At 43.4% G+C, this 24,381-nt stretch overlaps 1 protein-coding gene across 1 annotated transcript in view; it reads right to left on the bottom strand.

The window, feature by feature from the left end:
* Positions 1-6,695: 6,695 nt before the first annotated feature.
* The window catches only part of tm2d3 (TM2 domain containing 3), a 55,092-nt gene continuing 37,406 nt past the window's right edge, over positions 6,696-24,381 (bottom strand). The window contains exons 5-6 of the mRNA XM_084337429.1: positions 19,211-19,286; positions 6,696-8,554 (exon numbers count right to left, since the gene is read on the bottom strand). Of these exons, the coding sequence (XP_084193555.1) occupies positions 8,389-8,554; positions 19,211-19,286 (242 nt within the window). The 3' untranslated portion in view covers positions 6,696-8,388. The remainder of the gene's footprint in view (positions 8,555-19,210; positions 19,287-24,381) is intronic.

The following is a 24,381-nucleotide window of genomic DNA, read 5'->3' as shown; positions in this document are numbered from 1 at the left end:
TTCTGAGTTACCATATAATATACAATACTATGCAGTGTACTAATGTACAGTACTATCTAGTGCAAAGCAGAAATGGGATGAGGTACAATTTACAGTAAGGTGTACGAGTTGTAGTGCAATCCTTCATCAATAAATATAAAGTGTGGGGAGTGGGTGCTACAGTGTGTTTGTTTAAAGTGGGTGTGTGCTATAAAGTGTGTGGAGTGGGTGCTACAGTGTGTTTGTTTAAAGTGAGTGTGTGCGTGTGGATGTGTGTGCTATGTGCGTTTGGTGGTTGTTGTTGTGTAGTGTTCATTCATTGTTCGTTTAGCAGCCTGATGGCCTGGGGATAGAAGCTTCTTCTGAGTCTTTCTGTGCTCGCCTTGAGACTCCGGTATCGCTTGCCTGACCGCAGCAGTTCAAAGAGGCAGTTGTTCGGGTGACTGGAGTCTTTAATGATTCTCTTAGCCTTGCCCTTGCAACGCTTGTTGTAAATGTTCTGGAGGGTGGGGAGCCCCCCTCCAATTGTGCGTTCGGCTGAACGTGTCACTCTTTGTAGTCTGCTTCGGTCTTGTGCAGTGCTATTCCCAAACCAGGAGGTGATGTTGCCAGTCAAGATGCTCTCTATTGTAGAAGTTCTTAAGGATCTTCTGACTGACTTGGAACTTCCTTAGGAAGTAGAGGCGTTGTCGTGCCTTCTTCACAACACTGTCAATGTGTGTGGTCCATGTCAAGTCCTCGGATATGTAGGCTCCGAGGTACTTAAAGCTGTTGACTCTCCTGTTTGGCGCTTCTGCCGATCGGCCACCAGATGGCGCTCTTGAACCGCTAGAGGATTGAGAGGAGCTCTGAACTGTGTGTGAAGGCTGCGGATGGAAAATATGATTCCGATCACAGATTTTTGAAATATTGATATTAAAGACGAGTTACGGCGTCTTCGGCAACTTGAGCATGGCGGGGAAGGACGCCTAAACTCGTCCTTTGGCAACTAAAGTGTTAATAAAGGGGTTCCCACGTCTTAACACGGGGCCATCTGACAGCAAAGTAGTCTAGCGTCTTCAAATTTGCCGCTCTGGAGGCAGGCCAGTCCAGAACGTTTCCACCTGACGTCCACCTAACGTGACAAACAACGTCTGAACGTCATCCCCTCGCGGCCGCGGGCGCGTTCGAATCCTCTAGTAGTCGAACATTAGCACTTTATTAGCAACTTATTTTTCGCTGGCGGGACATTTACTGAAGACCAGCACAGCACACCACTGATATTATGATTTAACAAATCTATCTGTCCAGGAGGATGACCACATTATTGGCCAGGTAAGCAGCCTAAGCAGTTTCTAGCTTGGATGCTAACTACTAACGTTATCAGGCTAGCTTGGATGCTAACTAACGTAACCAAGCTAGCTTGGTTGTAGCTGTTTGTGATAACGAGACAGCAAGCCAGGGGCTCAATACGCAGTCACTTATTCCTCCATAGCCAGGTTAATTTGCACCACCAAGTACTGCTTAAAAGCTAGCGGTGGGTCCAAAATATATCAGATATAGATTTCAAAGGTACCCAGCGTTCCATTAGGGTTTCACACAAGCGGCAGGGTTTGAAAGCTTGGCGTTGCTAATAACCATTTGAAATCATTTTTATAAACGAGTAAAAGAATCACTGAGCTATCGCTAAAATGTCTGCTTCCGCATTTTACAGAATTAATGAATGAATGAAAACTTTATTTAACAGATTGCAGAATGGGTACAATACAGTACGGCTCAATACACACAATTGTTAAGGGGATGCAGATCAGAGAAAGACGTTTGTCTTGTTTACATCAGGGTCCCCCATTTTCAATTCATATTGACATTTATGACATACACAACATACATGACATTTATATAGGTATTTAGTACTGATACATTTGTGACATATGCGGTATCCAAATATACAGTACTGTTACTCATAGATCCTGACAGAGTATATACATATGATGGGGAGGGGACTGTACATTAGGAGGGGGTGGGTGGGTGGGTGGGAGAGAAATATACATACGGTGGTGAGGAGACTGTACATTTGGGGCCAGGGGCTCGAATACGCACTTATTCCTCCATAGTAGCCAGGTTAATTTGGACATATGTACCTGTGATGTTTGTTTGGTTTATTTAATTCTTTTTGAGGCGTGCTGCTGTCCTATAAATGCCAAGTAATAGTTGTTTCATGGACCAAGACCACAACAGTCTCCTCTCCTATAGCGTCAAATGTTTTATCTGCTGACAAAGCACAATACCTGTTGGTTTTTAGTTCACTCATTGTTCAGGGAAACACATTGTTAATGACATTGACGGATTGTGAATTTTGTGATTGACTCAAATTATATTTATTTGGAAAAATAAATATAGTCACTTTATTTTAGTCAAAACTGTTCTCTTGGCTTTGTTTTGTTCATAGTAGTAATGCCGCAGAGCCATACTGTACATGTTGACTGCTTGGTTTGACTGGCAGTGGCCGCCGAGCCATACTGTACATGTTCACTGCTTGGTTTGACTGGCCGCCGAGCCATACTGTACATGTTTTTTTTTTTTTTTATAACTTTTTTTTTGGCATCCTCTGTTATTTTACCCACGCGACGCCACTGGTAAAGACAGGCTAACAGAGAAGAGGTGGTAGGCTACTGTGTAAAGACAGGCTAACAGAGAAGAGCTGGTACTGTGTAAAGACAGGCTAACAGAGAAAAACAGGCTAACAGAGAATAGCTGGTACTGTGTAAAGACAGGCTAACAGAGAAGCGCTGGTACTGTGTAAAGACAGGCTAACAGAGAAGAGCTGGTACTGTGTAAAGACAGGCTAACAGAGAAGAGCTGGTATTGTGTAAAAACAGGCTAACAGAGAAGAGGTGGTTGATTGATTGATTGATTGAATATTTTATTAACAGATTGCAGAATGGGTACAATACAGTACAGCTCAATACACACAATTGTTAAGGGGATGCAGACCTGACATACACGACATCCAGACATTTATGACATACATACAAATATACAGTACTGTTTATTTACAGAGTTTCTAAAAGAGAATATATACATTTGAGGGGGAGGAAACTGTACATTGGGGGGGGTTGGGTGGGGTTTGGACATTTACCGGGGCCAGTTTCGAATTGCGGCCTCCCGTAGGTGCTTTTTTAGAGCGGTTTTGAAGGTAGGTAGGGATTCACATTATTTTACGGCTGTGGGTAGGGTGTTCCACATTGTTGTGGCATAATTGCGAAACGTGTTTAGTCCCTTGTTTGAGCCGAATCTGAGTTGGACATGATTTGTGGAACTCCCTCTGGTGTTGTGGGAAGTATTTCGACATTTACATGGGTACCTTAGTGGTGTAATGTATCTTGTAGACCAGGCCCATTGCAAGTTACTGTACTCTGTCGTCTACTCTAAGCCATCCTAGGTTGTCAAAATGGGCAGGGGTGAGGTGGGTTTTAGGAGTAAGGTCAAGCAGTAGTCTGACCAGTTTGTTTTGTGATGTTTGTAATCTTGTTTTTAGTGCCTTTGAGGTGCTTTGGTACCATGAGGTGCAAGCAAAGTCATAGTACCCTTGAATGAGTGCTCCTGTTAGAGTCTTCAGGGTATTCTTGTTTACCAGAGAGGAGATCCGGTACAAGAATCTTGTTCGTTGGTTGACTTTTTTTTATTACATTGGTTGCCATTTTGTCACAGGAAGAATTTGCCTCTAGGATGGAACCCAGATAGGCTATGTAATTCCATCTTTCCTTGTGACAATAGTCACCCACTGTAACAGAGAAGCCGTTGGCCTTGCTGAGTTTGTTATTTGATCCAAAGAGAATGGACTCTGTTTTAATGATAGTTTGTTATCAGCGAGCCAGGTGCAGATTCTACCGAGTTCAGAGCCGAGGGCTTTTTCAACCTGCAACTTGTCAGAGGGGGGGGGGGGGGGGGGGATAGTATACCGTTTACCTCCACCATCTGTTCTCTCCCCTCCAGGTAGGATTGCATCCAGCTCACTGATGCACTATCAAAACCAATCGCTTTTAGTTTATCAATCAGAATAGGGTGATTGACAGTGTCGACACTCGACAGTGGTACTGTGTAAAGACACAGCATCAGACAGGCTAACAGGGTTGAGCTCAGGTTGGTTGGTAGAATCAAATAAGAACCCAGATGAAATTACGTAAGTGGCGATTGAAGATCTCTGCCATGAACACCTTATCTGAAACAATTGTACGATCAGAGTTAAGGGACATAGGAAACTGGGTTCCTATCCTCCATAATGACCCTATTTGGATCTGAGATACCATGGGAGAATGAGGTTTTAAAAAAATCAGCTTTGTTTTCGTGTGGTCTGGGTGCATTTATTACGAAGTTGTCTTAATGTCAGCCAGTCTGTAGGAGATTGGGGGAGTCTTACGCCAGAAGGCATTTTTTACAATGAAGCTCAACCAGATCATGGTTAATCCATGGGCTGAGACAAGTCTTAATTCTCCTTCTTGGAGCATGCTTATTGATAATGGTACTAAAATCCTTATGAAACAGATTCCAAGCATCTTCAATAGAGGGGACCAGACAGATCAAATTGTTTGGCTACAGATTTGCCAGTGAGCACAGAGCACTGGAGTTGGTCCTTGGTATAGATGGCAACACCACCTCCTCAGTCTAGAGCAGTGGTTCTCAACTGGTCTAGCCTCGGGACCCAACATTTTCCTTAGTCATTAAGTCACGACCAATTTCTTTTTAACCACTCTGATTTATAAAAAAATTGCAGTAATACACAATATTTCATGCACTGTTAAAAACATGAAATAAACACAAAAAAGTGCAACAAAAGTGCAACTAGGGCTAAAAACCCAATGAAATAAAATAATAAATAATATTCTGCTTCCCTCAGACTTCTTAGCTTACATAACAGAACTACATTTGGGGGAACTAATGAGATAACTGGGGTTGCAACAAAAGTGCAACTAGGGCTAAAAACCCAATGAAATAAAATTCTAATAATAATAAATAATATATGCTTCTTAGCTTAACATCCCAGGGAACTAATGGGATAACTGGGGATGTTGTTTGCTCCTGACAAGAGTCTCAATGTCTGTGGTGATGGTAGACAAAGCAACTCTGAGGTTGTGCTCAATGTCCAATCTGTTCCTCTGCTTAGTCTTCAGCTGGACCAGAGCTGAGAAGCCACTTTCACAAAGATAGGTAGTGCAAAAATAAAAAAGTTTGTAAATCTTTTTTTTTACACACATCCGCGACCCATTAAAAATGGCCCCGCGACCCACCAGTTGAGAAACACTGCTCTAGAGGATCTATCTTGTCTGAATAAATTATAGCCAGAAAGATTGGAAATGGTCTTTTTGAGACAGGTTTCACTAATAACCAGTAAATCACAATTAGAATAATTAACCCACATTTTCAACTGATCTAGCTTTGGCAATAGGCTTCTAGAATTTATATGGAAACCCATATGGTTTTATGAGAACAGAAGTCAGAAAAGCAAAACTCATCAATAGTCAAGCCACTGACATGATAACCTAAATTATCACACAGGCCAGGAACAGGGTCATCAGGTCAACATTACCATCAATAATTATAATCAAAGCATGGCTAAGGACAGTAAACCGTTTACCATTTTGTTGAGTTTTCTTAACTCTATCTGAAAGCAATACAACAGAGTTGTGAAGAAGCCTCATGTTGTAACATGAACAGAGCCACCAAATGACCTCGTAGCCAAAATAGTCATCACAAGCATGCAAACAAGAAATGGCACAATCGGTCACACCGACAGGTATGAGTTCACTATGATTAAAAGTTTTAAAAGTATGCTTTCTTGATAAAAAGGTAAAGTAAGCAAAAAGGAAGTTGCAGTTTCGCCACGTTTACTACAAGGTCGAGCTGGTAGAGGAGATCAGGCTGTTGAGGTCACTGTGGCGGACTGGGCTTGGCCTGGTAGCTGGGCTGCTGCTGGGACATGGCCTGGTGGCTGGGCTGCTGCTGGGACATGGCCTGGTGGCTGGGCTGCTGCTGGGACATGGCCTGGTAGCTGGGCTGCTGCTGGGGACTGTGCTTGACCTGGTAGCTGGGCTGCTGCTGCTGCTGGGGCTTGGCCTGGTGACTGGGCTGCTGCTGGAGCCTAGGCTTGACCTAGTGGAAGCTAGGCTGTATCTTAACATTGAATATGAAATAGAATACTATGAATGCTCTGAAGCCTAGATATCAGATATTGGTTACATTTAAAAATAGTCCTACTTTTGTAAAACCAAAGGCACCAGCATGTATTCACAGCAGATTTGCTCGGTTTACTCACTGAGGTGAGTAAGCGAGACAATAGTTATCTTCATGTTGTATCTGAATGCAGTGCAACAGTCGCCCGATTTTGCCATCACTTTCACATGCAACATTTTACTGGGTATTAGGAACAGAAAGAAAATGACTGGCTGATATTGCCAGTCTCAACAGACCTAGGCTCTAGGAGACATGAATATTCAAAGGAAACTTTGTTTGAGATACTCTCATTTGAAAATGGAAAGTTTGGCCTGAAAGTGGCACTAGAGGAAAGGTCACAGGGTCACCAAAATCAATATTTATTCCTCTTGGGGTCATGAATGTACACCGCAAATATTATCAAAGCAGGCATAAAATGCTTACAATTAAAAAGTTCCTCGTGTGTTTTATTTGCTATTATTACCAGTAGGAAACTATCATTAGGCATTGGGCTGTGCTTTGCAATACATCCATTTATTAGCTTGCATTTCAGGCACATCTTTCCAAAATCATAAAAAATAAGTTTTCAGTTCAGTTCACCTCATACCAATATATATATATGTTCTGACAAAATCACCCTGGTGAAAGTAATCACAGAAAATGATATACATAATGTACTTTCAGCCCAAATCTTCTGTCAGAACCGTTTTATCGTATAATGTGGCAAACCCCACCCGTCTGGTACTCCCAAGCAGGTTAAACAAACAATAAGAGATTATTTGCAAATACTATTTGACCCAAGTTTGGGATGAAGACACACATGGCTCCATGACATTTCACAACTTTATTTACATCCAAATAACCAGTCTGCCAACACATACACATTTGCAGCTGGTGAGAGGACCAAGGTTGCGCTGCACTTTCTCAGCCTACGACGTCTCTTATGCCATTAACATTAGGGTGGGGCAGTATGCAGAGCAAATCCTGCTGACAATATGAATGAACAATAATAAGAATAACTTAAGACAAAGACAATTCAATTATATATTTCTTGGTGAATCCGTGAAGTAATATGAACAACATTTGAATCATGAAAATATCAATTCCGTAAGGACATAGTTTACCTGGGTAGTGTAACATTGACGGGCTGAAATCAGACAATATACTGTATGTAATGTGAGCCATAGCGATATATAGATACATAAATACACATTTGTCTTTCAGCCATGGTAATAACCATCAGGTATTTGTCCAACCTGTCAATCCGTAGAACAAACCAAGTCTAATGATTTTGCGGCTCGGTTGGCGAACAATTGGGACAGGTTTTCTGCAAAGCAATTGACTGTAATCCCCACACATTACTGTGGGCAAGAAACTCTTTCATTCTACCTGGCTCTGGCGTTTCTATAAATGGTGTGTAGCCATGGTAACAGCTTGCCTGCCAGTGAGGAGTGAGCACCACAGGGGTCCAAGGTGACAGGTCGTCTCCGAGAGCACTGCCCGATGGGAGGCCCAACGTCCCTATAATCCATATCGGCATGACCAAGCCCCACCAGAAATTACCTCTAAACCAATCAACTCTCATTTCTCCCAGTGCCATTGACGGAAATAATGAATGGCTTGGTATCTGCTGAGGGCAGTGTCTTTGGCGGCACGGTGGCACAGTGGTTAGCACTGTTGCCTCACAGCAAGAAGGTCCTGGGTTTGAACCCTGGCTGGCAGGGGGTCTTTCTGTGTTTTGCTTTCTGAGTTTGCATGTTCTCTCCGTGTTTGCGTGGGTTTCCTCTGGGTACTCTGGTTTCTTCCCAGACCAAAAGACATGCATGCTAGGTTTCCTGCCATTGACCAAGTTACGGGCATTATAACTGGAACTCCTAAGTAGTTAGAATGGGTCAAATGCAGAGGACAAATTTCCCAAAGGGAATAATAAAGTATAACTTAACTAACTTTGACACAGTCTTAGTCAGTGAATGGAGTTTGCATTGCGACAGTTGTGTAGGTACCGGCCTCCTGTGCATGACAAAGCAGACTCTTCTCTGCCTTCCTGCTAGCAGATGACATATAGATCTGTTGAAGTGGGAGTTTGGGCAGGCAGACGTGTATTAATGGGATGGCATGGGATTCCAGATCTTAGATTGCTGTTAGTCAGTGTGAGACAGAAGAGGGCACCATCCATCCATCCATCCATCCATCCATCCCTGCCTCCGGAGCCTGGTGTTCTCAGATGTAGAGAGAACCATCTGCTGGTCCCACATAGCCAACCCCTATTAGCAGCACATCTATCAAGGTCCAGATGCCTAGGCCTCCGAAGCTGAACAGTTTACCCAGGCCCTCTCTCCACTGGCCCAGGTAGAACCTGTCTGCTCCAAAACCACCCAGTGTAATGCTGCAGACGGAGACCAAAAACAAAACGGGGATAGTCACAGATGTAACATACGTAAACTTGAGCAATATGTGTTAATATGTGGGAAAACTGATTTTGCACATTTCCCAGGATATAAGTACACCCAGTCAGGTTGATAAATGAGATTTCTGAGGCCAATAATCTGTTAATAAGGACACTTGATGGGTTATATCCTATTCTGACACATTTGTTTATAAACGTAACAGGATATTTAGAGGTTAGTGGAACTAACGTCTAGCATGTCCCTTTGACTCAGAATTGTTCTGTATTTTTTAAATCTCCACAGAAGTAATTTGTTTATGCTTAACACCTGTTCCACCCGACGGGGTCGGTACCGACCCCAAAATGGCATATGGTCATAAATCAATATTTTTCAGTGTTGCATATTTTCTGATATTTTTTAATCAAGCGTTTTCAAGTATTAACATCACTAACATGTCACAAAAGCATGTAGAATGTATATTATCATCAATACGTTAGTTTAGCAATAGGTTAAAAGTGCCATTAGATCGTTTTAACTTCTCGATTTGCTGAAGTCTATTCCAAGACGGCGACCATTTTGGACAATTTGAATCATGGGAATTGTAGTTTATTTGCGGCCATTTTGTCGAGGGGATGCATAGCTGTGGATCAGCGTTGGAATTATTCCGAACTACACTTCCTGGCAGATACTGTGGGGGTTCAAAGTTCAGCGTTCTGAATGAATTATTTCAATAACTGTTATTATTCGGGATAATACGCCACAAAAGGTAACGTTTTTGACAAATATTGAAACGCAGTTAGTTTCTCCTCCCTATTGTTAGCATGTAGCAACAATTAGATCTGAAATTAGTTTCAAAATGGTTGCACTGTGGTGAAAATAAAAAGGTACAGTAAATTACAGTAGATCATTATCTGTTCTTATGCACGCCTGGTGATACTAAATCCAAATTGAACTCGGGCATTTGAAAGATAATATATGTATATAAATGTGCGAATTGGCTATATTCTATAATAATATTTCAAATTGCATTGGTCCGGATGGGAGAATTCAGTACTGTATCTACAGAACCTTCTGTTTAATCATCTTCCCTTTATTAATTTCCTTCGATTTTTTGTACACATGATCTCAAGAAGGTACTGAACAAGATCAGTTTTTTAAGTTTGGTCATTATTATCATGGTGTTATTCACTGTCAAAGAAAAATCATAATTCATATTCTCCTTTGTTTCATCACAATTTAAGCAAGCCTAGTAATAGACACAATATTTCTGACACTGAATACATTCCCTGAGGTCCATAGATGTACCTAGATACCAAGAATATGCAAATGGTTCTTGTAGAAGTGGAGCAATATTCCATTTACCTAGGTATATATTTTAGGCGAAAAATATTCCACGGGTGGAACAGGTTAAGAAGTATGATATTTAGACTAGGTCCTCAAAATGAATGGAAGTAAATGAGGCACCGGACACCTGGGAGGAATGGTGGTGTTGACAGCAGATGGTAGGGACAGAGATGGTTGCTAGCTTACTTACTTGTAGATGCACAAGACTCCTAAAACTTGACATGTTTTACTTAACACTTTGATCGCCGGGGTTAAATTCATAATTTACCATCCCTCGCCAGCCCTATTTAACATGGAGAAGTTCCCCTTCTTTGCAGGGCTATAACGTTTTAAATTGTATTGCTAAATTGACATTACTATGGCCCATTCAACGGCCTATATCTATTGTTCAGGGTGTAGCAACGTTATACTTTTTCATTCACATATTCATACTAAAATACGGTCTAAAGTATAAGTATGTTTTTATCGTTTTCTGCAGCTTTCTCCAGAACTTGATTTATAGCCCTAAATGCATTATATTGATGATCAAATACAGTTTGGTAGGAATCTGTGCGAGATAGAAAATTTCAACTGGACGTGCTTCTAGGAGTTACTACGTATGGTCTGATGTTGACCGGATGGGGGGGGGGTCGTTTATAATTCCGTGGGCAACGTTATATCATTCATCTAGTGTGGGTGATATGATCATTAGAGCAGTTAGTATCGAAGACATTAAAAAATAACGCTGAAACTCACCGTAGCTTCCTCACGCCGTTGGGAGATGAGCGTGGAACAGAAATCTTTCTATTATGGGATGTCGAAATATCCGATCCATTTCCAGGTTGTATAATAGTATATACGTCCAAATCATGTTGTTTATCGAGTTATTTGCAACCGATCGACATCCATTGTGTCAAGATGGAGTCCTGCTAATGATAGCGAGTGCCCGGACGAAATATGGGTGAGCACCACTTCATCCGCATCACTTCCTGTTTGGGCGAGCGGCCGATCGGCCACCAGATGGCGCTCTTGAACCGTTTGAGAGTCGAGAGGGGCTCACCAGTACATATAATGTCTCCGGGGGAGAAATATGATTTCGATCACAGATTTTTGAAATATTGATATCAATAAGCATGGCGGGGAAAGACGCTGCACAGCGTCTTGGGCGATTAAAGTGTTAAGTGAAACATCCCTTTAACCATAACCTCATTAGAGATGTCAGAATCATGTTGCTGCACATTCACGGAATTTGGCTTGGTACTTGCTCACATAAAGGACAAAAACAACACATCTACCGGTACATCTAAAATACATTTAGATAATTAAACATTTTAATTGAAAGTAAAACATATTAAACAAGTGGATGTATATACTGTACAAACGTGTTTTAGTGTCAGCTGTACAGAATATACAGCAATAGGAGGAGCATAACAAATAATTTGCAGGGGTGGAAAGAATATCTTCGCTGTACAGAGTTTATACACACGCCTAAACCTAAGACCACTAGCTGAAATGCAGCGAACATTTAGTAGTTGATATTCTAATCTGTTTAAACTATTCATCAACAACTACCGGGTAAATGTGCACTCACAAACACGCACAGGAGGTAATTTAAAAAGATCCTTGCGCAGCTGTGGCATGTTTTCCTCTCACACTTATCGACCTGACAGGGAATGTTAATATATCCTGGGAAATATACAAAATCACTCTTTTCCCACATTTACCATAACATATGTATTACTGTACTTTTACATATAATTGTAAAAGTTGAATTTGTATATCAATATCATTGCAAAATAAATTTTTAGCAAGTGTATTCATTACTGTAAATATGTGCAATTATTGCAATTGCAGTGAATTCAAGAACCTTTATCTATTGCTTTCAATGAGTGGTTATGAACCAACAAAACACTACAGAAGCAGAATAAATATAATTGTAATACCAAGGATATTACTATTAGTATCTATATATATATATTTTTGTTTCTTCTAAGGAACAGCTCACTTTGTTTAAGAAGCCCATCTGATTAGTCTCAAACAGAGTAATTTTAAGCGATTCAAAAAGCACTGGCATCAGTGTTTTGGTTCTTGAGATATTGGAAATGGATATTGGTCAAATGTATTAGCATGTGTTAGCAATGCTAGTGGAAGTCAATGGGGTCATTAACATGCCTCTTAAAAAGTTGTCAAATGTGTTAGGAAGTTGTTGGTGCTACATGTGATTTTCAGATACATGCTAATTGATCCCATTGACTTCCACTAGCATTGTTCAAAATGCTAACACTTCCAATATCTCAACAACCAAAACATTGGTGCCAGTGTTTTCTGGATAGATAAAAAGGACCCCCTGTGTGTAACAAGGGGCGACAGTGGCTCAGGCCGTAGAGCAGTCGTCTGGCAATCTGTAGGTTCCTGGTTTCATTCCTGCTCCTCCTGGGCAGCTTGTCGAAGTGTCCTTGAGCAAGACACTTAACCCCTAATTGCTCCCTATGAGCAGGTTGGCACCTTGCATGGTTGCCTCCGCCATCGGTGTGTGAATGTGTGAGTGAATGGGTAACGTTTTTTGAGGAACAAATTGTAAAGCGCTTTGGATAAAAGCGCTATATAAATGCACCATTTACAAATCAGATGGGCTTCTGTCACTATATTGTGGCTGTAAAAGGTTGTTTAAGTTTTTTCTTCCATCTACAAATCAAACTCTTCAACAATGTACTGTAGCCTATGTGAAATACCCCACATTGACAATTAAAAAAAAAAAAAAAAAAAAAATAAAGAAAAAAAAGAAAAAAAAATATATATATATATATATATATATATATATATATATATATATGGGTGGATATACACCGGTATATATTTCTTTTTTTTGTGCAGTAGATAAAGCTTTCAGATCTGCTAACAATCTGCTTCATGATAATGAATACACAGTATAAAAATAAATGGACTGCATTTATATAGCGCTTTTATCCAAAGCACTTTACAACTTATGCCTCACATTCACACACCGACGGCGGAGGCAACCATGCAAGGTGTCAGCCTGCTCATCGGGAGCAGTTAGGGGTTAAGTGTTTTGCTCAAGGACACTTCGACGTGCTGCCGTGAGGAGCCAGGATCGAACCGGGAACCTTCAGATTACCAGACGACCGCTCTACCTCCTGAGCCACTGCCACCCCATGAGGATTTAAGAATGTTTTCAGTTATATTATCATACTGTCATCGTGTCTCGCTCTTGCCATTATGAGATAACTCTTATTTCCTAGCACCTACTGTGCTCATGAACAAACAATTTGCACCCATGCATGTGACCAGGCCACGCCCCAGCGTCCGCCTATAAGACGCCGGACATGGTCACACTCCACCGCGTCTCTACTTTCCGTAGCTCCATTTCTGCAGACCCCTCTCTGATTGGTTGAGCCCATTTCTGCAGACCCCTCTCTGATTGGTTGAGCGAAGCCCCTCTCTGATTGGTTGAGCGAAGCCCCTCTCTGATGGCAAAAGGCGGATGTAATGTTATCATATCAAGAAGATAAAAATAAATGTACTACCAGATTCGCGTATAACGTTATGCAGATTTCACAACACAGCCAGCTGTCAGAAACTGTACATTGTAACGTTATATAACATAACGTTATGTTATTTCGCGGTTTATTCACATAACGCTATTTCACGCGACAAGTTCAACACAGCCCAGCTGTCAGAAACTGTACATTGAGGGGGTTTGAATCACTGTTTAGTGTTTACACTCCCCACTTACTGTAACTGTACCATGACGCACTCCCCACTTACTGTAACTGTACCATGTTCTACATATAACCTCATCTCATGCACCTTGTTGTGTATCCTGTTTCTTTTTCCTCATTATTATATTCAGAGTTAATTATATTGTTTACACTGTCTTTCTTCCATTATAACCCTGCCCATTTGATGTTCCCAAATCATATTCAGAAAGTATCACAGAGACTTCTATTGACCAAGGAATTAGTTATTATTAGTAAGACACAACATTTCCGTAGCAATCCGACATTGACCACCAGACTCTCTCTTAAGGCATTAACTGGGTTAATTAATATAAATGTTATATTGTAACTGTCTAGTTACACATTGGTTCCGAAACATGTATGTTCCAGGCTGCAATTAAAACTTTGAATCTGAGAGAGCTCTGGTCAGCGAAGCCGGCGATGCGAGCGATTATTATTGGTTTTTAATGACAAACCAATTACATAATCCAACATATGTGTAAAGGCACACACAACATATTCCAGTTAACGGTATATTTTTTTAATGATTCGTTATGGCGTAATCAATACTTCCATGCGTATAAATTGCGTTCGCAACCTCCATGTTTTGGGGTATTCATCAGAAAACTCGGATCCGGGATTCGGCTCCCATCCGTCGGGCAAGAACTGTGGGTTTTCAGCCTCTCTCTTTGGAGCTTAACGGAGTTTCGATTCCTGGTTAGAGGCGCTTGTCGCGGCTCATGCGCATGCGCACGCTCTGCCAATCAGAGAGGGGTCTGCAGAAATGGGCTCAACCAATCAGAGAGGGGTCTGCAGAAATGGAGCTACGGAAAGTAGAGACACCACTCCACCTTCCTTTTTTTTTGTTTCCAACATGGACGCTGCAGTGCACTCCATGAACTAGTTATGAAATGCTGAGAGAAATTACACAATGTTGGGTTTTCGCCGGAGATTCACCAGCCCCTGGAATCTTCTCGGCACATCCTAACAGCGCATCGGGCCTGTCCTGGGGTTTCCTCGTCTCGTGACAGCGGATCGAAGGACGTCGCGCGGCGGCTAGCTTGTCGGGCTAGGTCGCGCACAGGTAGGGCCTGCGCTGCCAGGCATTAATGCTAGCATTTGTGATACTGCTCGTTGTCCCGTGAAACAGCCGAGTTGTGTATTGGCGCGAGGGGCAGGATATTTGGGAAAACATGGTCGTCATGACTCTGTTTTGGGTGTTTTCCCAGCTATCCTAGTGCGCGCGGCTAATGCTAATGCTACAATGCTGGGTCTCCGTTCTTGTTCCCCGCCGAGGGCTGTCTTTACTAAAAGGTCTTCCCTCCTCTTAACGATTTGTGCTGACGGTCAATCGGTGTCTAATGTTGGGAGTTTTGACGGGGGCTTGTTTACCATTTCATGGGTGGATGGGATGAGGCCTAGGGCTGGTGTGCTTTTTGTGAATCTATGAATTGTGTGCGGGACTGGTGTTTTTCTCTGGTCTGCATCCCCTTAACATTTGTGTGTATGGGCTAGCCCATTCTGCAGTGTGTTAGTGGAGTTTTCGTTAATTTATTCATTTACCCCTTCATGGGTGCACACCACAGTGGAGGTTGCTGCATTCCTACTAGTGAGGCAGTGCTTCACTGGTAGTAGTCTTTTGTTGCAGCCACCACTGGTGCTCCGTGCTTGTGAAGCAGGTGGCATCAGTCCTTTGCCTCTGACATGGTGGAACGGTGTCCCACCCGGCCGACGCCATGAGGCGAGTCGGCCCGGCAGGTGGCTGGTGGGCTGTTAAGCCTATACCGTCACGGTATAGAATTAGCAGCGACTAGCAACATTGTTCGAATTGCTGTTTTTTCTGTCAAAAATGGTGTCGGGTGTTGGGGCCTTAGGGCCAGCCGACGTCAAAACAACGTGCAAGGTTTTGAGGTTATTAGCTTTTGACCTAGCCGCAAGCTATAACCGCAGGTAGGGCTAGGATGCTGTCAACGCTTGTTTACAGACATCTTGGTTGGATCAGTCTCCCCTTGAGGAGGAGAGATGTTTTTTCCCTCCTCAGGGCTCCCCTCTCTGCAGAGGGACTTTGGTCTTTCCGCAGGAGCGTGGGCGGTATTTGACCTAGGCCCCACACCGCGCAGCCAGAGGTGAGGGCGCGGCCTCGCCAGCGGCTGTGGCGAGGCCCTCAACCAGCGGCCATGTTTCCCCCGCCAGGTGATTGCAAGGCCGACAGCCTTGGCGGGCGAGGGATCGGCTACATTAGATGAGCATGCCCTAAAAAACCGTCGCCGTCTAGCTGTGTCTAGCTCGCTCTCCGGTCACTCCCCCCCCCCCCCCCCCCCCCCCCCCCAACACCAGTGGGATAAGGGCTCCGATTTGTTTCCTTTGGCTGCGGGCCGTGTGCCTTCAATGAAGCGCAAGCGGCCCCACGTTTCGCTTCTCATGGGGACAGGGGCTGACACCCAGTTGCTGGCTAAACCTGGGTCTGTCCGTGAGAATGTTGTGCTGTCAAGCGGCTCCCACGCCACACGTTCTGCGTCTGGTGAGCCTGGTGTTGTGTCTGTCAACAAAAAAGGTTGTCAGCGGGGGAGCTCGAGGCCCTTGGGGTCGCAGGGCGAGTTCCCCCAGCCCCGCCCTTGCCAGGCCAGGTATCACGTTAGTGCCTCCCACGGCCGGAAGACGTGATTTGGGTGGTAGTAATATCACTGCAGGGCTACGGTGTGTAGGAACCCACCTTATCGGGCAGTGTGGGGACCTCACGTCTTGCATGTCCAGCTGTAGAACAGTTCCTCAGCAATCCATGCCGGGGAGGTGTTCAGTGGGGGAGCTTTTGTCACCCAGTGTGATGTCAGCTTCCCCCGTATCAAACCGGCCTTTTCTGTCGGGGTCCCCCCTTGGGTGCGATTGCCTCGTTGGTAGTGTCAGGGTGCGGCTTCCCAGCTCCACGAGACGCCCTGCTCGTGCGATTGGTGAGTCCAGGGTTGGCAACGCACAGCGAGTGGGACCGGGATGAATGAATGAGGGGCCGCCTATCTACGGTTTCTGGCGGACCAGCGCCAAGTGGCGGCGGGTGCGCTTGGGATTATCATCACATATGGCTACAGCAGTGCCATATGTCGAGGTGGATGGAGAGAACGCTGAGGTTTGGTACAGACCCTATTGTCGGGGTCAACAGCAGTGACAGCTCTGGCCGACGAGATCCAATCTCTGTGGGCGAAGCAAGCCATCGTCGTGGTCCCAAAGGAGGATGCGATGCGTGGCGTTTCCTCCCAGTATTCTCTGGTACCCATACTGGACCTGTCCCATGGAAGGTTCGGAATGTTGACCGTCTCCCACCTGTTAGACGCTGTCAGGTGGGGGCCTGGTTCTCCTCCATAGACCTGTAGGATGTGTATTCGCATCCCGATCTTCCATCCTAGGGCTTACCTACGCTTCCTTTGCAGGGCTTAGCGTACGAGTACCAGAGGCTGCCGTTCGGCTACTCTCTGGCTCCCCGCATCTTCACCAAGTGCGTGGAGACCACGCTGGGGCCTCTGCGTCGTCGGGGGTTACGAATTGTATTCTGCCCTGGACGACATTCTGGTCCTTGGCCGGTCAGGGTAGATCGCCAGGTCTCATACCAGGCAGGTGGTGTCTCACCAGCCTGGGTTTTGCTGTAGACTGGAAGTAGAGTTCTCCTCTTCCCAGTCAACGGGTGGAGTACTTGGGCTTTTTCTAAGCTCAAGGTCTATATGGGCATCCCTCTCGGAGCGGCGACGAGTGGTTGGGTTCTCGGCGCGCTCGGGAGGTTCCGTCCTAGGACGGTTACGGCGCTGTCCGTGATGCGCCTGCTGCTGGGGTCCCTCTTGGCCTCCTCTTCATGAGGAGGATGCAGAGGTGGTTTTTTCCAGTATGGAAATGGACCCGGTGTGAGACATATGGAAGCGGCTGAAGGTTCCCATGTCAGTACTGTGGGACCTCGTCTTCTGGGGAGGGTCTGGTGCCCTCACCTGCGGGGTCCCCTTGGGCAGCAGGCTGTCACACGTCACGGTCTTCACAGACGCCTCCCTCATGGGATGGGGGGGGGGGGGGGGGGGCGTGTCGGACCAACGCAGTAGGGGGCAGCTGCCATGCTGCCCGGTCTGCGCTACATTCAATGTGTTGGGATTGAAGGCAGTCCTTCTGGTCCTCAAATGGCTCGACCACCTTGTGGTGGGCAAGCGTGTTTTGGTCAGGACGGACAACACGACGTCAGCGGCGTGTATTGTCAGACAGGGAGGAGTGCGCTCCCCCCGTCTGCACCGGGCGGTGGTCGGGCTCTGGCTATGGGCGTTCTCCATCTGCTCTGCCTGAGGGCTCTCCACATCCCCGGGAGGGTGAATGTGGGTGCAGGTGTGATGTCGCGGGGCGGTCCTCACCCTGACGAGGTCTGGGACCGATTCCTTGGCCGTCCGGGATTTTGTACGCTTTCCCCCCCTTACACCCGATAGCTCAGCTGTTGGGGCGGGTACGTCGGGAACGCGGACTTGGTCCTGGTCGTGCCGGGCCGGGGCTCAGCTGTGTGGTCCCCGGCCCTGATTCAGGTCTTGGTGGCCCCGCCGTGGCCTGTTCCTTGGTCACCGCGGGCCCTCTCTCAGGCACGCAGAACTCTGTTCTGCCTTCCTGTTCTGGGGCAGCCTCTAGGCTTGGCTGCTGGCAGTGTGAATCTGGTGGGGATGAGTCTTGACTATTCTGTGGTTAACGCTATCCGGTAGGTGCACACTCCGTCCTCTACCGCGGCTTACGCTGGGGAGTGGCGTATGGTCGAGTGTGGGGGCGGAACGTTGTTCAGCCACCCTCTCGTGGGACGTTCCTGTTTGGTGCTCGGCGTCTCAAGCCGGTGGAACGTTCTCTGTCTCCGAGTTGGGACCTCCAACTGGTCCTGGGCCGGTTGTCGGAGGCCCCTTTTGAGCCTCTTGAGCAGTTGACTGCCTCCCCCCCTTCGTTACCCCCCCCTTCGTTAGGACGGGTGGGTGGACGGGACTCCCCTACTCCCTGGTAGTGGGGCTTACGGGCCCTCAGGGGGTACACTTTTCGGGTCACACGTCTGCTCTGCCCCATATCTCATAATGGCAAGAGCGAGACGCGATGACAGTATGATAATATAATGAAAGGTTATCCTATAATCTAGTTATATGAATACTGGCAGAGCGTCTCGCTCTCAGCGCCCTGAGGTCCCTTGGTTGGGTTTTCAATGTTGGAAACTTTTTTTCCGAGGAAGGTAGCGTGTGACCATGTCCGGCGTCTTATAGGACGACGCTGGGGCGTGGCCTGGTCACGTGCATGGGTGCAAATTGTTTGTTCATGAGCACAGTAGGTGCTAGGAGATAAGAGTTCTCATAATGGCAAGAGCGAGACGCTCTGCCAGTATTCATATAACTAGGTTATATAGAATAGAATAGAATAGAAATACTTTTATTATCCCGTGGGAAATTTGACACTGCAAATCGCTCAACATTTAAACATTTAGACAGGACAGGTCACAAATTAGAATAATAACACATATCAAATCAAGTTGCCTAGGATACGAGTAGAGTAAAATAGAATAAAATAGGATAACCTTTCGGTATATCTATGCTGTGTGTGTGGGGTAGTTACCTGAGTGCCAGTGCTGTCGACCATTTGTATCCTCCGGTCCAGTTGCAGAATAAACGTTTTAGAAATGCTCTTTTACCTGAGGAACAAAGTACAATTAGTAACCTGCCTCTTCCCTTAAATAACCAGTACAATGGGTTTTTCAATCCCATTGCATTGTTTAACAGAAGACATGTCAATGTAAGGTTACCAAAAGTGTTATAGCCATGGCATTGTGGAAATTATGATTAAATTGCATTGAGAAACAATCCTCCTGGTATTGTACAATAGCCTGTTCAAGCTGCTGCGGTCAGGCAAGCACCGCCGCATACATTACACGCAGCAAGAACAGAGAGACTCAGGGTCAGCTTCTTCCCCCAGGCCATCAGAACATTGAACACTGATCTCTCCACACACAAGCACACATGAACACACACACCACATATTCTGCACTCTCACACACAAACACAGGTCACTTTAAACACATAAGAAAAGGTCACTTTAAAGTTAAGAAAAAAGGTCAGTTAAAAAAAAATTATGTTTTTGTAGTTAGGATAGCATAGTGACAGAGTATAACTGTATAGTAGTGTACATATGACTCATTACCTTTTGTATTTTATCTTAGTACTTTATCATGTCTATTCTATTTTATTCTATTATTATTTGTATTTCTTGCACAATCGAAGCGGGCATGGCCACCTTCATTTCACTATATGTCTTGTGTATGTATGTGATGAATAAACCTCTTGAATCTTGGTTGTCATTATAATCAAACCATTTCAGAGAGCCAATCTGCTTCCTGTAAAAGATTGCATCATCTACTCGCCCAGTCTTGTTAGTGGTCAGTAGTTGTAAATTATATCAGCTAGCTAGTCCACAAACAAGTAAAGTAAGTAAGTAAAGTAAAGTAAAGTAAAACAATTGTTTTATCATCCACTAGCAGAGGTTAAAGGGGAACTCCAACATTTTGGGAAATTAGCTTATTTAACATCTTCCCTGGAGTTAGACAAGAAGATGCATACCTTTTTTGTCTCTGTGCGTGCATTTAGCTTTGGGAACAGACGCTCCGTTAGTCCGTTAGCATAGCTTAGCTTCATCACTGGAAGTGAGGCAGATCCGGAGCCTTACAGTGCCGTACAGTGTATAGTTTGATTGATTGATAAGTTTATTAACAGATTGCAGAATACACTCCAAAACGTTCATGTAAACATGTTGTGACCTGTGTATTCACCACATGGAGAAATAAAAAATAATTGAATTTGACAATTACGTTTTATAAGCAAATATACTCTGAACTATTTTTTTGACCAACCACTACTCTATGAGCGCAGCCAGTGATTTCAACGTGACGTCGTGTGTGTTTACATTCTCATTCATTCAAAAGATCCAAACCGATTGAAGTTTATGGATACCATGACTTGAAATCCTCTTACCTTGACGATTAAAAGCCTCCCCAATTTAGAAAACAGTAATCCAATGGCTGGTATTGTTATATAAAAGTGCGACGTTTATAGCAGCGGAAAACGTTTATTTTGTACATTATCTAACGTTAACACAAACCTAAACTAACTTTAGGTTAGTTGTAACGTTAGTTTAGGTTCGTGTTAACGTTAGATAATGTACAAAATAAACGTTTTCCGCTGCTATAAACGTCGCACTTTTATTTTGACAACCCCAGAAAGGAAGTCATTATATATGCTTTGCGATCCTGGTCTGTGTTAGCTCTGGTTAGCTCAGAGCGTCCGTTATATAACAATACCAGCCATTGGATTACTGTTTTCTAAATTGGGGAGGCTTTTAATCGTCAAGGTAAGAGGATTTCAAGTCATGGTATCCATAAACTTCAATCGGTTTGGATCTTTTGAATGAATGAGAATGTAAACACACACGGCGTCACGTTGAAATCACTGGCTGCGCTCATAGAGTAGTGGTTGGTCAAAAAAATTGTTCAGAGTATATTTGCTTATAAAACGTAATTGTCTAATTCAATTATTTTTTATTTCTCCACGTGGTGAATACACAGGTCACAACATGTATACATGAACGTTTTGGAGTTGTATTTGCAGTGTATTCTGCAATCTGTTAATAAACTTTTCAATCAATCAATCAAACTATACACTGTAAGGCACTGTAAGGCTCCGGATCTGCCTCACTTCCAGTGATGAAGCTAAGCTATGCTAACGGAGCGTCTGTTCCCAAAGCTAAATGCACGCACAGAGACAAAAAAGGTATGTATCTTCTTGTCTAACTCCAGGGAAGATGTTAAATAAGCTAATTTCCCAAAATGTTGGAGTTCCCCTTTAAGCAATGTTAAACCTGTTTCATGTTTCTTGAGGCCAGCGTGGGCCACACAGTGATATTGCACGGCCTGGGTGACTGTGCTTGGAGGGCCCAAGCCTCAACCACCACGATTTTGTAACAATGTGGACAGAGGCTGCACAGACTGTGTTGCAATGATTGGTTGTCGCTATGGTGACAGAACATGCACTCCGTTCCTTCAGCTGCTCTAACCGCAATAACTATGAAACAACCCTACGTTCACAGATACCACGTTTGCCATCCGCACCATGTAAACGGCACTGACTGCAAGAAGCATGAAACCGGTTTTAATCTCACATAGCAACCAATCACACTGGTCCCATGAATTTGTTTACATTTGAAAGGTTCAAGTATTATGATTAGTGCGGTCAGGCGATTAAAAAAATTTATCTAATTAATTACAGGATTTGTAATTAATTAATCTAATTAATCGCATTTTAATCGCATAACCATTTTAGGCCTGATATTCTATAATCATATTTCAAATTGCATGTGTCCGGATGGCAGAATTCAGTACTGTATCTACAAAACCTTCCGTTTAATCATCTTCCATCTATTAATTTGCTTAGATTTTTCAGGTCTGGTCAATTTTAGCATGGTGTTATTCACAGTCAAAGATAAAAAAAAATTTATTGATATTCTCATTTGGTTCATTACAATTTACTCAAGCCTAGTAACAGACAGTATTTCTGACACTGGGAATACATTCCCTGAGATCCATAGATGTCCCTACAATCAGATACCAAGAACATGCAAATGGTCCATATTAAAAAAAAAGTCTGTAAATGTGTATTCTACGTTCTTATGGAAAGAACGAGATAAAAAAAAGTATTATATAAAAAAATTATAATAATAATAAAAAAAGAATTTGTAATTAATTTTGAGATAATTTTCATAACGCAATAATTTGCTGTGTAATTAATTTATCAAATTAACGCGAAAAACTGACAGCCCTAATTATGATACTAACTTGACACCTCCTTTCAATGAACAGAGGGTCACAGTCACACCCCCTCAACACAGTCTGTGCTCAGAGAGGGTTCACTAAATTGACTAAAACATAACAAATCAAAGCATCTTGAGCTGAAAGAATGACACTCCTAACATTAACACATTCCCTGCCATAACTTATATCCATCAATATAGCCAGTCTGCCACCACTGTAAGCCTATGGAGATGTTCACATTCTTTGCAGGGCTATAACTTTTTAAATTGTATTGCTAAATCGACATTACTATGGCCCATTCAACATCGATTATCCATCGTTCAGGATGTAGGAACGTTATACTTTTTCATTCAAACATTCATACAAAAATACCTTCTAGAATATAAGTATGTTTTTATCGTTTTCTGCAGTAATTCCTAGAACGTGAGTTATAGGCCTAAACGCATATATAGATTATCGATTGCCGTTTATTCCCGATACACGCTATATTAAAAAATTCAACTGTATATGATCCTATACGTTATGCGTCATCATGCCCGGAGGAAGGGGGGGGGGTCGTTTATAATTACGTGACCGTCAGTAAATGCTTTATGTAGTATGGGTGATATATTGATCAGATCGGTTTGCAGTGAAATGAATAAACAATTGGGCTGAAAATAACGTTAGCGTCCTCTTACCGTGCGTCAAAGAGACTGGCGGTGAAATATCCCAAGTATAGGACGTCGATCGCCTAGGTCCATTTCCGGTTTGTATGTCGCAATAAACGCCGAAATCATATCAATTATTAAGTTTATAAAGCAATCCATTATTATCCATTCTGTCGGGAGCCTTGCGACAATGTCTGACGGCCGGATGAATTTAATCGACGCACACTTCCCACTTCCTGTTGTTCGAGTGTAAAGGCCTCTGCATGCTACAGAAACCTTCTAGAAAAAGTCTGTAAATGTGTATTCTACGTTCTTATGGAAAGAACGAGATAAAAAAAAGTATTATATAAAAAAATTATAATAATAATAAAAAAAGAATTTGTAATTAATTTTGAGATAATTTTCATAACGCAATAATTTGCTGTGTAATTAATTTATCAAATTAACGCGAAAAACTGACAGCCCTAATTATGATACTAACTTGACACCTCCTTTCAATGAACAGAGGGTCACAGTCACACCCCCTCAACACAGTCTGTGCTCAGAGAGGGTTCACTAAATTGACTAAAACATAACAAATCAAAGCATCTTGAGCTGAAAGAATGACACTCCTAACATTAACACATTCCCTGCCATAACTTATATCCATCAATATAGCCAGTCTGCCACCACTGTAAGCCTATGGAGATGTTCACATTCTTTGCAGGGCTATAACTTTTTAAATTGTATTGCTAAATCGACATTACTATGGCCCATTCAACATCGATTATCCATCGTTCAGGATGTAGGAACGTTATACTTTTTCATTCAAACATTCATACAAAAATACCTTCTAGAATATAAGTATGTTTTTATCGTTTTCTGCAGTAATTCCTAGAACGTGAGTTATAGGCCTAAACGCATATATAGATTATCGATTGCCGTTTATTCCCGATACACGCTATATTAAAAAATTCAACTGTATATGATCCTATACGTTATGCGTCATCATGCCCGGAGGAAGGGGGGGGGGGGGGGGGGTCGTTTATAATTACGTGACCGTCAGTAAATGCTTTATGTAGTATGGGTGATATATTGATCAGATCGGTTTGCAGTGAAATGAATAAACAATTGGGCTGAAAATAACGTTAGCGTCCTCTTACCGTGCGTCAAAGAGACTGGCGGTGAAATATCCCAAGTATAGGACGTCGATCGCCTAGGTCCATTTCCGGTTTGTATGTCGCAATAAACGCCGAAATCATATCAATTATTAAGTTTATAAAGCGATCCATTATTATCCATTC

The sequence above is a fragment of the Notolepis coatsorum genome (assembly GCF_963971535.1).
Source record: "Notolepis coatsorum genome assembly, chromosome: 20".
Taxonomy (NCBI): domain Eukaryota; kingdom Metazoa; phylum Chordata; class Actinopteri; order Aulopiformes; family Paralepididae; genus Notolepis; species Notolepis coatsorum.
Note: the sequence above shows the minus strand (reverse complement) of the source record. Positions and strands in the feature narration are given on the sequence as shown.